A 15,145-nucleotide genomic window follows, 5' to 3' on the forward strand; every position below is an offset into this window, starting at 1 on the left:
AACGTTCACCAGATTGCGCCAGCAGTAATGCAAATCAGAGTCAGACTTCAGTCAGGTGCACTATATTGCCAAAAGTATTATCTTATGTGCCTTCACAGGCATATGACTAACATCTCATTCTTAATCCGAAAGGGTTTAATATGATGTTGGCCCACCCTTTGCAACGAAAACAGCTTCAACTCTTCTGGGAATGTTTTCCCCCACGTTTAGGATTCTGTTTATGGGAATTTTTCACAATTCTTACAGAAGCACATTTGTTAGGTCAGACACTGATAAAGGCCTGGCTCACAGTCTCAACTCCAATTCATCCCACAGCTGTTCTTTTGTGTTGAGGTCAGGACTCTGTGCAGGTCAATCAGGTTGTCAGGTGTAAGGCTTGGATGCAGCTGCTCGTCCATAGAAACCCATTCTAATCTGAAGACCACATGACGTTTGGACTCTGCAGCAATTGACTCTGCAGAAGGTTGGAGACCCGGGCTCGCTTTATGTGCCTCAGCATCTCCTGACCCCACTGACTTTATGTGGCCTAGCACTTTGTGACTGTGTTTCTGACATTCCCAATAACTTCCAGTTGACTGTGGAATATTCAGTAGCAAGGAAATTGGTCTTGTTGCACAGATGGCATCCCATCACACTACTACACTGAAGTTCACTGAGCTCCTGAGAGCAACCCATTCTTTCTCAAGTGTTTGTAGAGGTGGTCTGCATGCCTAGGTGTTTGATTCTATACAACTGTGCCCATGAAGCAACTGAAAGATCTGAATTCAATGATTTGGATGGATGAGGGAATTCTTTTGTCAATATACTTATTAGTATAGGTTTTGAATAACAGTTCTCAGTTGGAGGAGAATCTGATAGATGCATTCACAGGCAGTGTGCACATGGGTGAAACTGTGCTTTCTACATACAGACCTCATCTATTACTGCTTAAAAATAGAGAGAAACATGGTTTCTTGGTGTTTGAAGTCAGATCGGTGATTATGTTTGCCACCTGAAAACTATGTAAGCAGGAAACCAAATCTCTTTTTCTTCCAACAAACAACACAGCAAAGACAAAAGCACAGGAGCATCACAACGTGGAAAAATTTCACCTTAAAGACAAACATGAAGTTTAAAATGTTATATTAACAACAATAAATCATATTCACAGAGGTTTAAAAGAAAAAAATAACATCTGATATCTGCATGGGAAATCAAAATCCACTGACTTTGCATCATTATATATTGCACTAATATTTTAGTCAGCTGAAGTAAGGCTTTTGATACTTTACCTGTGTGTTCGTTTGCATATGAAGACAGCAGAAAAAACACATAAACAGGAAGACACAACTGATCAGAGCAACCTGACACTTTAGATACTGTTTCAAGGATTGTCACTCACTTTGTTTGAATTTCAGCATTAAAATTTCCTCCATCTGGTTCAAAATGTTCAAAAAATACACATAAGCAAAAAATGAACTACTGTACACTTAGAATGGCTTTGTCAGGCACATGAGCCAGTCTGGTAAATACAAACAGCAATAAAACAACAGTAAGGACAAATAAGGTGCTTAATCTCACAACACTCAGTGCCTTGTATATTAGTACTGATATTTAGGACCCTAATGAGAATAATAAAGACAGTACTGATGAAACATCTATTCATTTTAACACTACAGCTTTATTTTCCGCTATGCTATGAAGTGCAACTGATCGTGCTATAGAGAAGTGTCATCAGGAAGTAAAAAATCTGATATAATCTCTCTCACGAGCTACACTTTCCTGCCTGGGATTTCCATCCTGTGTGAGGCCTTTAATCTTGACATACAGTAGTTGAAATAACTTTCATTTTTACTCATGATCAGGTTTAGCAAAACCTCACTAAAAAAAACAAGTAAAAATTCTACCATCCTTTAACCTTCTCTTCCATTTTTCTTGTTGTGGTGACACACTAGGCAGTTCCTTCAGACAACTGGTTGCATATACATCTATGGGAAAGGCTTCCTTGCTCTGTAACCTTGGGAACACTTCCCTGATGACTTTGTCACAATCGCTGGTCATCAGGTCATACTGAATGGAAGATGAAGTGCATTTTATGATTGACCTGTTGACAGGTTGACTCTTTCTCAGTCAGATCCACCCCTCGTTTATCACATACAGTTTGAAAAACACCCAGATGATGACAGTACATACAGTCAGGTCAAGGCTGGGACTTTACAGACCACATTGTCTGCACTCGTCTTTTATGACATCTGTGTCTCTGATTCAAGATGAGGGTTTGTCCCTGACAAACCACAGATGGTATAAAAGATAAATGTAGGCACTGTGACTTTGCCCATCAGTTTGCGAAGCCTCAAAGTCAATGTTTCAGGGTTTTATAATTAATCACAGGAACCAAAGGTGTGGATGTGACTATGACTATAAAACCAAGGAACATCACATACTCTTTAAATAATGACTAGTCATTAGTAAATAAGCAAACTAACATCCATAATCATCTTTTCTGAGCATAATAATAATCATTTGCAAAAGGAACTTACTGCTTTACTCGTTATCACAACAAATTAGTGAATGAGCTTATAAATTCATTAGGAAGTGTTTAGTGAAATAAGGGGCGAAGAGCTGATTTAAGACAGGTCTGCTTTAACTTCAGACTCTGAAGCTCTGTCCATTTTTTATTCTGTTTTTTCATAGCTGCTATGTCAGATGTTGGATGGATATTTGAGGTTTAGAAATGTCTTTGAACTACCATACACGTTAAAAAAAAAGAAGAAAATGTTGGGAATATAAGCAAGGTTAAATTTTACTGCCTCCTTTTATAAGAGAAAAAAATTGCTGGTGTTAAAAGTAAGAAAGAATTGTCTCGCATTAACAGTTTTAATGAATCATTTTGAATATTAGTGAATTGTTTACTGGATATGAAAACACAATAAAATAAATTAAAGTTTAGATCTATTTGATGCAAAGTCACTTCAGTGCATGTAAGGTAAGAGTTATTGTCAACCAGCTTCTGCAGCACTTTGTCCTTCCTGAGGAGGAGGAATAAAAAGGTCCTCTGCATTTTGAACCACATGTCTAACTTTTTCCATCTCAACAAAACCATGCAAAGATTTAAGAAAATATGGTAGAAAACTATTTTCACGCATCCCACAAATATATAAAACTCAGTACTGATTCTTCAAAATCATCTCCTTCAAAATCATTTTATAAATATCAGTCATATTCACATGGGGAAAGCATCAACATTTTCAAGTGCTGCCAGGAACATACACAACATCTGAATATTTATACTACTTAAATTATTCGCTTATATTAATCCTCAATGAGGAAAGTAGTTCATGCTACATGTTTTCTCCTTGAGCTCAGTCTTTTGCTGGTGGTCACAACATATCCTTGATCTTATCAGCAGCAATCTGGGAGGCAGATTTTTTACAGGGGTTTGCATTCGTTACTCCTCAGAATAACAGTCCAAGGCAATGCTGTGCTCCTGGGCCAAGGCAGCCAACTCCTTCAGGAACTCGGCGTACAGGATAATGGCGAAGACTCGGCTCTTGGCTTGAGGGGAAATAGTAGGACAGGGGGGCAAGACACTGAAAGGAGGCAAAGGCAGAGCGTTCTTCACAGAGCCATTGGGAAGCGATGGATCCAGGATGATGTCACCGCCCTGAGACTGGAGGCACTCTGCGGGACACACACAAGTATCATAAACTGACGTCTGAAAAACGTTTTATTTGTAACTTTCCAAAAATGACTGTGTTCACACTTTCAGAGGTGGCCTGACAACATCTACAAATTATGTATTTCAAGCTTAGTCAGAGGCTTGCCCAGCGCTATCAGTGCTAAGAAAAGCAGATGTACTCATCTGTGGCTCCAGTGTTGACTGCCCAAGAGTAATAAATGAACAATTCTCAGTTTCACAAATGTATTCTAGTCCAGAGCTTCTCTGATGAAGGCCACAAGGCCGAAACATTAGGATGCTTGCTGGCATGGCCAGAATAAGTTGGTGAAATTAAGAGCTGTCGACTTAACAACTCTTTTACGTCTTTTTAAGCACAACTTTTCACAGTGGATCATCTCTTTGTCTTTTTTATCCTCTGTCATGCCATCACAGCTCCTCAGCCGCTTAAAGACATTCAGTCATTCTTACTTTGTCCAACCTGAGCTGTTTCTCCATATCCTCACTCCTGAATCTGTCTGCCCTGAATCTTTCATTTCTATTCCTCCTGCTACCTTTCTGCCAAAAAAACCCCATTCTGCCCAATCTGAGCTTCTTCAGCTCTTTTCCACAACCACTGTTGCTTGGAGTGGTTGACTATAACTATTTAAACTCATCTACAATATTCCACTGTCCTCCATACAATTCAATTCAATTCTATGTCATCTGCAAACAGCATAGCTGACAGAGACTCTTGCCTGCTCTTGTCCATCACACTGTCCATTTAAAGCAGACTATCTAAATTGTTTCTTTAACTTTAACATATGTTGTTTTGTATCCTGTTTATATGTGTACTTATTAACCTCTGAATTTGCCATCTTGGTCTTTTGCCAACAAGAACCTCCAGGCCTGAGTGACTAGAGCAGGATAGTCTGGTCTGGCCATCACATAGCGCTCTATCTGAGCATGCAGCGACACCAGCACCTACAGAATGAAAGTGAACATAACATTTTTATTAACAAAATCCAATCTGACATGCATGAGTCGTGTCAGATGTATGACTCCTACCTGGTAAAGTGTGCGAACGTTAGGCTGGTTTTGTGTGTCTGTGCTGAGCAGGAAGGATCTCAGGAGAGGTTGTGGGTACGATGCCAACTGGGCCAGGATGCCTGTCACAAGCAGGTTTACAGCAATAGAGTTTTCGAGAAGGTTCTCCAGCCGAGACAAGAGCACACTGATGAATGGACCTGGTTAGTTTACGTCAAGAGAAAATGCATTGTATCAGGTGTAAAATAATGGGGGGGGGGGGGGGGGGGGTGTCTTTTAGTCTTACAACTGACATCCAACCAACAGCTTTTTTGTATTTTCAGTGGCTACATTTATTTTTGACCACGTTACCATGTTGCAAATCTACATTACGTTAAGCGTTAATTGGAAAAAATTCTGAATATTTGACACAAAAGAAACTTTCTCATTCTGTCTTGTAAAAATGTGTATAGTGACTGAGGTTAATAAATCAGTGAAGCTGCTTTAAATGTTACACAAGCACAGACCTGTAAATGGAATTTGATGTCTCCTGCCGCCTTTCTTTGTGTCGCTCCTGATCTTCTCCGCTTCTTCTTCCTCTCGCATCACCTCTTCCTCTTCTTCTGCCCCAACGTCATCCCCAAAGGAGCTAAAACCAAAGTCAGTGCAAAGCTCTTCCTCCTCCTCTTCAAGTCTTTGCCTTAGCACTTGGACACGCTTCCTGAATGTGTCAATATCCTCTGTGATGTCCTCATAGTCTGGTTCTACCCCTAATGACAGCATGAGCTCACAGTATTGGGACAGGAAGTCATTGTTGTTTGTGTTGTCGTCAGGCAGGCTTGGAGATATGGGACGGTCAAATGATTCAGATCCATGATGGCCATTGGTTAAAGTGTTTTTTACTAAACATGTTGAGGGTGACTGCATGCTTTCATGTACATGTTGCTGATGTGCTCCAGGTGTATGGCTGACACGAGCTGTAATGTATATATCATCATCTGCATCATCACATTCGTCGATGATGTCAGTGTTTACATTGAAGCCATTGGTAAAGAGCTGATCTCCCAGTGACCCTCTGTGTCCAAATATCCTTTTGGTTTCTTCTTCTTCTCCTTCCTTTGTTCTCCCTATCTCCTTTTCACAGTCCTCACTCCTTCTTCTTTCCTCTTTTCCTGCATCCTCGCTCCTCCTCCTCGCCGACATAATGCTGTTTACAGTTTCCAGAACCGTCCTTCCTGTTGTTGTTAACATCGTTGTTAATGTTGTCGCTGTTGCTGAAACTCGCTGTCCTTTCGAGATGCTCCCACGGGATTGGCGATTTGCCAGCATGATCCGATCCAAAATGGCTGCCTTTGCATCCTTTTTAGCAATGAGATCATAGACAAGAACGTCATCCTGAAACTCGGATTCTTCAACATAAGAGCCGCGCACCAGCTTGGTTGCATTGCGCCGCATTTCCTGGATGTGTCGAGGAGGAAGTGGGGGAGGTGCTGGCGGAAATGTGCATGTGTCTGCCTCCAATGATACATCCCCATTCGCCAGCACCACGTTTACCACAGCTGAAACCAAGGGATTGTCATCTGCAAAAATGTCATCCCACTCCAGTTCAAGGGCGGAGCTGGCTCTGCCCGCTTGGCTGTTATCTAAAGAGGATGGTGTAGGGGAGAGGGCAGAGGGCGGAGGACTGATAACCAGTGAGCAGATGGAGTCGCTCTTGACTCGCTGCATGAACTCTTCCTCATCTTCCATGTTGTTACCAGGTGTATCAGATCGATACTCTTGAAGTGGAGGATTGATGCCATCATAAGAAGCCGACCATAAACGGCAAGACCTGCCAACAAAGAAAAAAATATAGATTCAATAAACTTCTCTGAAATTACTCAGTGTATAACTTTTAGTTAAATTCGAAAAATTCCCAAATCATAACCACAGGGCTCTGTCACAGCAATGCTCTAAATTAACATTATAAATACTAAGATCCCAGTCAAATCCATTCACTGGATTGATCATGGATGGAGGCCCAAAGTGATGAAACCCAGTGCAAGGCAGTCCATGACCTTGAGCCCATATTCTGATTGGTAGAGGTAGGGACACAAGCGTGTCCCGAGCGTGGCACGAGTTGGGCCTAAACAACATTAGGATGGTAGTTTAAAAGTCAGTAGTGTCACAGCTGTGTCCTCATGTGTCTCCACATCCCCTGATCACCTCATGTGTGCATTTAAGTCCTCTGTCTTCCTGTGTTCAGCGTCGTGTCGTCTGTGTGTCACCCTTCATGTCATGTCAGGTTTCAGGACTCTGTGCTATAAGTTTATAGTTCCTTCATGTTCCTGCACGACGTCCTGTTCATAGTCATCACAGTGACCTTGTCATTGTCTTCCTAGTTTTTATAGTGAAGTCTCAGTTTTCTTAGTTTTCAGTTTTCCCCAGTTTAGGTTCCAGTTTAGTTTTGCCTCTGTGCTTCCTGCCTTGTTTTGTTCCCTGATTATCAGCCGTAATAAAAGGCTCACTTTTTGTTCAAGTTAGTTTTGGTCTCCTCACCTGAGTCTGCTCCTGGGTCCTCACACACCCACACACGGTCTGCCCCCGCAGAGGCTTAAAAGTATGTATTTATGCAAACTTTTACACTAAGACTTTCAGATCTGAAACAATAATGGCATTCCCATTAGCCAACCATTATCAGATATTTGCATGCCAACCCACAAAACAAAGAGTATAAACAAGTAAGCATTAGCATGTAACTTAAAGTGTTGCTCAGTCTTAGCGTGGCTGTAAGCTGTTGTTCTCGTTTCTTTTATTAGTCTGTTTCCTGCACCTAAGATTACAACGATAAGGAGTGCATTTTTTTGTTTGATTTTGGTTTCACTGTCAGATAAAAGACCAAACTCATTATTGTGGCAACATTTATCTATTACCACAAATGTCTCAGTTCTCCTACCTTAGATGTGCCTTGCTGGTTTTCAGTTCGCGCTTATCTAATTGTAGTTTGAAAAGCAAAACTATGAACTTTAACTCGCCTCTGTCAGTGCGCCCCAGGGTGGCTGTGGCTACAATGTAGCTTGCCATCACCAGTGTGTGAATGTGTGTGTGAATGGGTGGATGACTGGATATGTAAAGCGCTATATAAATACAGGCCATTTACCATTTAAAACCAATAACAACAATCAAGGTTTTTAGTACAAATGTAATAGCATATGTTGACCAGCAGATGTCACTATAACACTATGAACCACTTTCACTGTTTCACACTCTGGTTTGCTGCATGTTTCCCAGTAAGTGGTGCAATGCACCATGTACACCAGTTATGAGAAACAACCCAAATCACATTTAATTTTAGTAATCAGACCCAGGCTGAACCATAGTCTTTTTGTAGAAGAAGAAGAAAGGCACACTAACCTGCGGGCAGTGGAGATAGCCTGACAGGCATCCCAGAGGTAATGGAGGTAGTTTACATCCATCAGGAAGTCTGAACCACGACAGTAACCAACGCTGTCTGACACTGACAGATCTGACAGACGGTTCAGGAGGAACAGGTCAGTACAGCCAAAGCTAATGTATAAATAAGCCGTTACCCGCTAACATACTGACCGGTTGCTTTGGGCCAGTGGATGTGCTCTGAGTGTGTGAGTGAGTTTTGGAGCTGCAAAGGGAACCAGGAGGGCATCAGCAGTAGGAAGGAGGCAGCACTGGAGGAGTAACAGTCCCTCTGCTTCAAGAAGCAGCGCTGCTTCCTGCTCAGGTGGCTGCAGGGAATCAGATACCTGAGGAGACACAGAGCAGTTACACTCAGTCCAAGCATGTTATACACAACTGGCATCCAGGTGCAGTTTCCCCATGTTAAAATGCTTTATAGTAAGTCAATAAAGGAAGCTGTAGCTGACAGTGATCAGTGAGGTCTTACCATCATAGATAGAGTGTTTGTGCTGCTGGTGTTTTAAATGGATCGTCTAAATAATACATTTTCTGCAGTGAAGTTCCAGTTCTAGTGAAACTGTAATATTTTATTAGCACTAATTAAAAGATGTGTGTCTGTGAGTTGCTGTTAGACTGACCTGAAGACCAGCTGCAGCATGACATCTTCACAGAAGAGCCCAATCAGAGTCCTGAACAGAGCCAGCGACACCGTGCCCAACTGAAGGACATGCAAAAGGTCAAAGGTCATTTACTGCATGACAGAGCATGAAGCAGCTGTATTAGATGACTGTGTGGATACCTGGAAAGGTGTGTTGACCCTGCTGACCAGTGTGTCCAGGATGTGAACGTTGTCATGTGTGTGCAGCAGGATGAAGGAGAGGAAAGTCTGGAGGAGGGCGGGCTCAGAGATGGAGCGCAGGAACAGGTCCAAGTATGCTGTGGTAGTCATCACTTCCTCCACCGTCAGCTACTCACAGACAGACATATGATCACATTCACTAGGATGTGATTAAGTAATAGGTATTCCATGCAGGTGTTTTTATCCTGCTGGAATTACAGTAAAAATGCTGTATTAATAGCTTTCCTGTGAGATGTTTACTGGTGACTAAATGTAAAAGATGAGGAAATAAATGTCCTGTCTGGTCACTTTAAAAACTTTAGTGGCTACAAAAACAGCTGAAATTACTGTATGGTCAAACTTACACTCTATAGAGTATAAGTGTAATGTTTTTGCATGAATAAATAAAGTATTTATGGTTATTACAGCAGGAAGACCAACATAACTGTGTTTGGTAACCAAAACCTCTGACAGTATCATCCTTTAAAACTCTGTGTTATATAACAGGCAACTATTCCTGTTGTAGATTTCTTTCGGTTTGCTGCCTGTACCTGCACAGCACTTTATCAGGGACTTTCTTTACAGTGTCGTGATGAAATGTGATACCTTGTGCAGAGCCGGAGCAAGTACAGGCACAAGGAAGCCATTGTAGATGTAACCAAGCAGCTGGGAGCGGATGGACGGATGAGCCACCTGAGGGAAACAAAGATGTACACTTACAGAGTAAAAATAAAGTGTGTGTGCGTGTGTGTGTGCGCGTGTGTGTGTGTTACCTTGGTAACAGCACTACAAAAGTCCAGAGAGTGCAAAAAGTGGACCAGAGCAGGAACCTGTTGACCCAAACACAAAGTGTTGATTCATTTATTCTCATTAATTCTGTTACTAACTTGTATAATTAATTAACATAGTTTTATTTTTCATACATTTATCTAAAGCATACTTGTGCATATTATACTGCACATATCACTTTTTAGATTTAATTACCATTGCAAAAGCTGTTACACAAGTGTTGCATTGATATACTGGAAAATTAGTTGTCTGGCCAAGTCAGGAAGGAAGGCATTCATGCTTGAGCATAGTACAGATTAAGTGTACTTAAAGTGGAAGCTCTTCATCTTCAGTCCTCTGAAGTAATGAGGAAAACCACAAACTTTGCTTAAGTGGCTTAAAACTGAAACCTCCCAGGCACCAACAGAAATACACCCCCCACACACGAAGGTACAAGTCCAGACACTACTTTTGGTTTCTCTCACAGTTTCACTCATTCATGATTTCATCCTGTCACCCCAGCACTGTGGTTGTTACCTGCTGCCAGTCCGCCTGGTCCAGAGAGTGCCAGTCCTCGCTGTAAACCTGCAGCCGAGCCGGAAGAGACGAGTACAGACCGGACAGACCCGTGGCCAGCACCTGCAGCAAACACGCACATACAGGTGTTTAAAATTTACATTCTGAAGAAGATTTGGTCAAAAAGAAACAAAAAGAGAGACAACATTTGGAGACTTTCGCCATACCCTTAACGACCAATTTTAGTACCTCAGTGTAAATCAACAGGCATGGTTTAAATTAGAATAGTTTTCAGGTTTTCCAAAGGGTCGCTGCACGGGCATCAGCCCTGATGATGCCTGTGGGGGTATATAAGGGTTCATCAATCTTAAATGATAAGTTCACTGACATTATAGATTTCTTTACCATATTTTTATTTACTATTAAACACTACTATTGTGTCCCTGAAAACATTAGTTCCCTAATCCCAAAAATCCATGCTGACTTTGGAGCCACAACTGCTGAAATTTTATTTTACAACTTGCTGATTTTGGTGTTTCTGGATGCTTTTGACTAAAGGTGGAAGTGACTTGTGGCAAATACTGTCGTGGTCCGTGTTATATTTGTTGTTTTTCTCATGATTCTTTGTATTTCTAGATTGTTCATTTCCTCCTGCCTTCTCTGCTTCCCTTCTTTCTGTAAATCAGGGACCGGGGCCCTCTGGTGGACTGCAGCAACAACAGAAGGTCAGTTTGAAAATTACTCATAGAAACTATGTACAGTTGCATATCTATATAATAATATGTATTTATACAACATGTGTATTAAAACTGTAAATAGGAGGTGGTTAGTTTGTGATAGTACTCATTACTCTGACTGAAATTTGCTGCTCTTCTGTTGCAGGTTGAGTTTTGGTCACACATGACATGACACTTTGCATATGTAAGGCGACCATATTTTGATTTCCAAAAAAGAGGACACTTGGCCCAGTCAGGAAAATTTTTAATATTACTGTTTGTTTAAATAAAATTTTAACATATTTAAAAGATGCCTTCTCTGTGCGGTTAATGAATGGTGAAATAAAAAATGTCATATAGGCTTTTACAAGTCAACAAGTGCAAAAAAATAACTTAAAAACCTGTGGAATTAAATAATGTTACAGAAATAATGCCTCATCTGTATAAGAAAGCTTACCAGTGAAGTACCAGTGAGGTATTGTGCAATGGTTTCTGCTGTCTCATTTGGCGTTTCTAACCTCAATTAATTTTGTCTGCACGCCACCATTCTCCCAGTCAAAGTATGATTGGGAATATTTTCTCTGTTCCATGGTTACTTAAGTCTGAGAAATGCCACAGTACTGGATTTCATTAAGAGCTTCAAGAGTGACTTGAACTACCACCTACAGCACAGCAGTTCGGGGATGACGTTGCAGATATGGGTCCTCTGTAGGCCTATAGGAAAACCCGGACATTTTCATCCATCTCAAAAGTCCCCCCGGACGCCTCGGACAGAACGTGAAAAGTGGACATGTCCGGGGAAAAGAGGACGGTTGGTCACCCTAGCATGTAACTGGTAAGCATTAGCAATTTATAGCTCTGTGTTACTTGGGTTTTTTGGGGGTTTTTTTCAATAAAAATTTCAAGGAAATACACCACCTTCTCCTATATAATGATTAAAGTGAAGATTTCAGAGTTTCTGGTTTCTAAATGGGCCACAGCGCTCTTTACTTTGGTAATGGCTTGTCTAAATATTTCAGTGGGACCTATTTGTCTTTTTTGATTAATCATACATTAAGAAAATGGATATAGCTGTGAGTCCAAGAGCTGCAGCCTTTAGACAAAACCATGAGAGGCCTTTCCTTGTGTTTCAGGTCTTTATGCTAAGCTAAGCTAAATGGTAAATGGCTCACACTAAAAATGGCATTTCACAAACTGGTCCTTTAAACACAGAGGTGAGCAAAGAAGTAGCCTGCGGAGCGAGAAGTTGTTTCTAAAAAGAAAAGAAAGACATTGTTTCATTTGAGACAAAAGAAACAGGGATGAGATATCAGGAAAAAGGAAGAAGAGAGGAGGAGAGCTGGTGATCAACATCAGTATAAACAGCAGCAGTGGTGGCGGCGCTGGTCGTCAACAGCTGCCGTCTCGGGTCTCGTTAGCAATCGGGCAGGCGTCCAATCATGTGCAGACTTGCTAATCCCTCTTTGTGTTGGGGCCAATCTCACGCTGATTTACTAAGCTGCTCTCTGCATAAAGATTGAGGTCAGCTAGTGGTCACATGAGCTTAAATCTGACACATGGACAAACACAAGCACACACAGGTGGCACGTGCTCAGATGTCTTTGCTCGCCCTTTCACATATGAAACCCCCACCGTGGGTCTCTCTCTCACACACAGTCAGGAACTGGGAGGGTTGGAGCCAACATGGCTGACGCAGTGATAAACACTGAAACACACAAACATGTACTTACATTACTGTAACATTTAAGGGTCTTTTTTTATTGTTATGACATTTTATCACATATACATATGTTTTTATATTTTCTTTAATTACTTTAATTGTTTTTTCAAGTAACTGACTGCTTAATTAATCAATTACTAATAGTAAGGTTCATTCAATTTTGTAGAAACTAGAGATGGACCGATCCGATATTACGTATCGGTATCGGTCCGATACTGACCTAAATTACTGGATCGGATATCGGAGAAAAATAAAAAATGTAATCCGATCCATTAAATATCACGAAAGCACCTCGCAAAACTTGCAACACGCCGTAACTCACCTCAGAACGTTAGCAGTCGGAGCAGTATGCATCACGTGATAGAGCGGCTGTGGCATGCCGGACCTGTCGGTGGTCTGGATAGCATTTGGAGCTTCGCTAGCAACCCGGCATTTCATCTCCGACAAAGTTATCCCCGAGAGAAGTAAAGCAAGTGTGTAAGTCCATCTCTGAATGTTTGTAAAGCATTCCTGCGTTAAGCTTACCAAGCGATATATGGAGCGACTGCCTCTTCTGGCTGCTACTTCAATCATGAAACTGCTTAACGATCAGCTGATCGGCTTTTCTGTCGCGAGTCCGTCTCTCTTGTTTGCTTTTGGCCCACTTTGCACCAGAAAGAGGAAACCAGCGGCTGAACAACAGCAGCACGTTTAAGCTTGATCAGCTGTTGTTAGAATGTATTTAATCTTACTTTCTACACCAGGATCTTTTTCTACGTAGCTGACGCTGGTAACTGTGCAGGGGCGGATCTAGCAAAGTTTAGCCAGGGGGGCCGATAGGGCATTAACTGGGAAAAGGGGGCACAAAGACATACTTTTCTTTCTTATTCTCATTTAAAATGTCTAGCTTTTAATAAATAATTATCTGACACACAAAGTTTTAATTTGATCTAAAATGAATAGAAGTCCATTACTGTATATAGTGACTATTAAGTCTAATATATATACCCTAGTAAGCTATAGTACTTTTTCCTTTGGAAAGGTACCATCTGTGCAGTCTGCAATTTTGTTGAAGAAAGATGTTGAATCTATTTAATATTTCTTGAAAAATAATTGATTTCTGTGCATTTTTTTTCACACTGCATCAAATTAAGGTTGATTACGTCGATTAAGCATCATGAGGTGTAGCGTGAGGGGTGGTTCCCTATTTTTTATTTATTTATTTTTGTTGTTGCTGGGAGTTGGAACCCTATTAGTTAGGTTGCTTAATATTTATGCTAAGTACTCTTTAAAATACCAGAATAGGGAGGATGGTGTAGGTTTAAGTTTATTAGATTGATCAGTATTGCTGAACTATAAATATTTTTTTTGGATACAGGTATAACAGAATAGCTTTAGTGTAGTTGTTGTTTTAAACTTGAGTATGAACTTATACAAAATGCAGCAAGATATTTAAAAAACAGTTTTGTTGATTAAAAAACACCATATCGGATTCATATCGGTATCGGCAGATATCCAAATTTATGATATCGGTATCGGTATCGGACATAAAAAAGTGGTATCGTGCCATCTCTAGTAGAAACACGATTTTTCTTCAAATGTTCCCGTTTTCTCTTATTTCTCTTTGCTGTTTCTTTGGGTTTCCCTCTTAAGCCCCCTTCATCACTTTCCACAGTAGTTTTCCCTCAGTTATCTGCTTCTCCTCTCTCTCTGTATCCATCACACACAGTCCCAGAGGAAGCAGTATGAGCTCATTAGTTTATTGCATAACTTGCGCTAATGAGATTACAATACAGAGGGGAGATGAATGGGGGGGAGCTCATACACTGGCTCAAAAACTACTGATTGTATTCATTAAACAACCATCTGGTTCATAAAAAATCTGTTAAATGATCAAGGGTCGGGCTGTTAAAGGGCCTTTTTATTCTCCTAATTCCTCTCATTTCCCTTCTTATCCGTGCAGTTTGCACTTTTAATAAAAGTTATCCAGATCTGTGAGAAACATGTATTTGATTCTTTCTTTCTTAGTTTGTGCTCAATCCTCTCAAGTAAGTTTTATGAAGTGTGTGTATAATCTTGCTGACAAACAGAGAAACAGAAAACAGTCAGTTGCTTCACTTCAGCAGAGGAATAAACGCCCTTTTTCTCTGCAGGCTGGAAGGCATGTGGAGATTAACCCAGTTTAGCTGGGCTAATGGGGGTCTATGTGAGATAAACTGGTGGCTCAGCTTGTGAAGAATAGCTTTAAACACTTTACAGATGTGACATAAATCTCACGTATTTAAAGTTTCACAGCATAATGCAAACACAGAAGTCTTAATCTAACACCACTTTGTTCTCACCATATTCATAATGTTGCACAATGTCTTTGAGAAAACTGAGAAAACAGGTTACCTGGGTACCCCTGTAATATATTAACTACACTGTGATTCGTTAATCAGCAGTATCCTTCACCCTGATTGGTCGTCTCTTCAAGTGTTAAATGATGTGGTTCTTATATCGCAGTTTTGAGCTCTATTAGAGCTTTTTATGCCTCA

The 15,145-nt window shown here is 40.8% G+C and overlaps 1 protein-coding gene and 1 long non-coding RNA gene across 4 annotated transcripts in view; one reads left to right on the forward strand and one right to left on the reverse strand.

Moving 5' to 3' along the window:
- Positions 1–1,105: 1,105 nt before the first annotated feature.
- Positions 1,106–15,145, reverse strand: part of LOC113017530 (FHF complex subunit HOOK-interacting protein 1A-like) — a 28,606-nt gene continuing 14,566 nt past the window's right edge. For all 3 annotated transcript variants that reach the window (XM_080298624.1, XM_080298623.1, XM_026160681.2), the window contains 11 exons: positions 10,215–10,316; positions 9,683–9,739; positions 9,516–9,602; positions 8,871–9,038; positions 8,710–8,789; positions 8,246–8,418; positions 8,054–8,165; positions 5,188–6,491; positions 4,703–4,881; positions 4,498–4,618; positions 1,106–3,660 (listed from right to left, as the gene is read on the reverse strand). In XM_080298624.1, coding sequence (XP_080154750.1) covers positions 3,428–3,660; positions 4,498–4,618; positions 4,703–4,881; positions 5,188–6,491; positions 8,054–8,165; positions 8,246–8,418; positions 8,710–8,789; positions 8,871–9,038; positions 9,516–9,602; positions 9,683–9,739; positions 10,215–10,316 — 2,616 coding nt within the window. In that variant the 3' untranslated portion in view covers positions 1,106–3,427. The remainder of the gene's footprint in view (positions 3,661–4,497; positions 4,619–4,702; positions 4,882–5,187; positions 6,492–8,053; positions 8,166–8,245; positions 8,419–8,709; positions 8,790–8,870; positions 9,039–9,515; positions 9,603–9,682; positions 9,740–10,214; positions 10,317–15,145) is intronic.
- On the forward strand, positions 7,867–11,218 carry LOC145425555 (uncharacterized). The gene is made up of 3 exons (XR_013906277.1): positions 7,867–8,190; positions 8,704–10,339; positions 10,880–11,218. It is a non-coding gene; the product is annotated as an uncharacterized LOC145425555 (long non-coding RNA).

The sequence above is a fragment of the Astatotilapia calliptera genome, chromosome 3 (genome assembly GCF_964374335.1).
Source record: "Astatotilapia calliptera chromosome 3, fAstCal68.1, whole genome shotgun sequence".
Lineage (NCBI taxonomy): Eukaryota > Metazoa > Chordata > Actinopteri > Cichliformes > Cichlidae > Astatotilapia > Astatotilapia calliptera.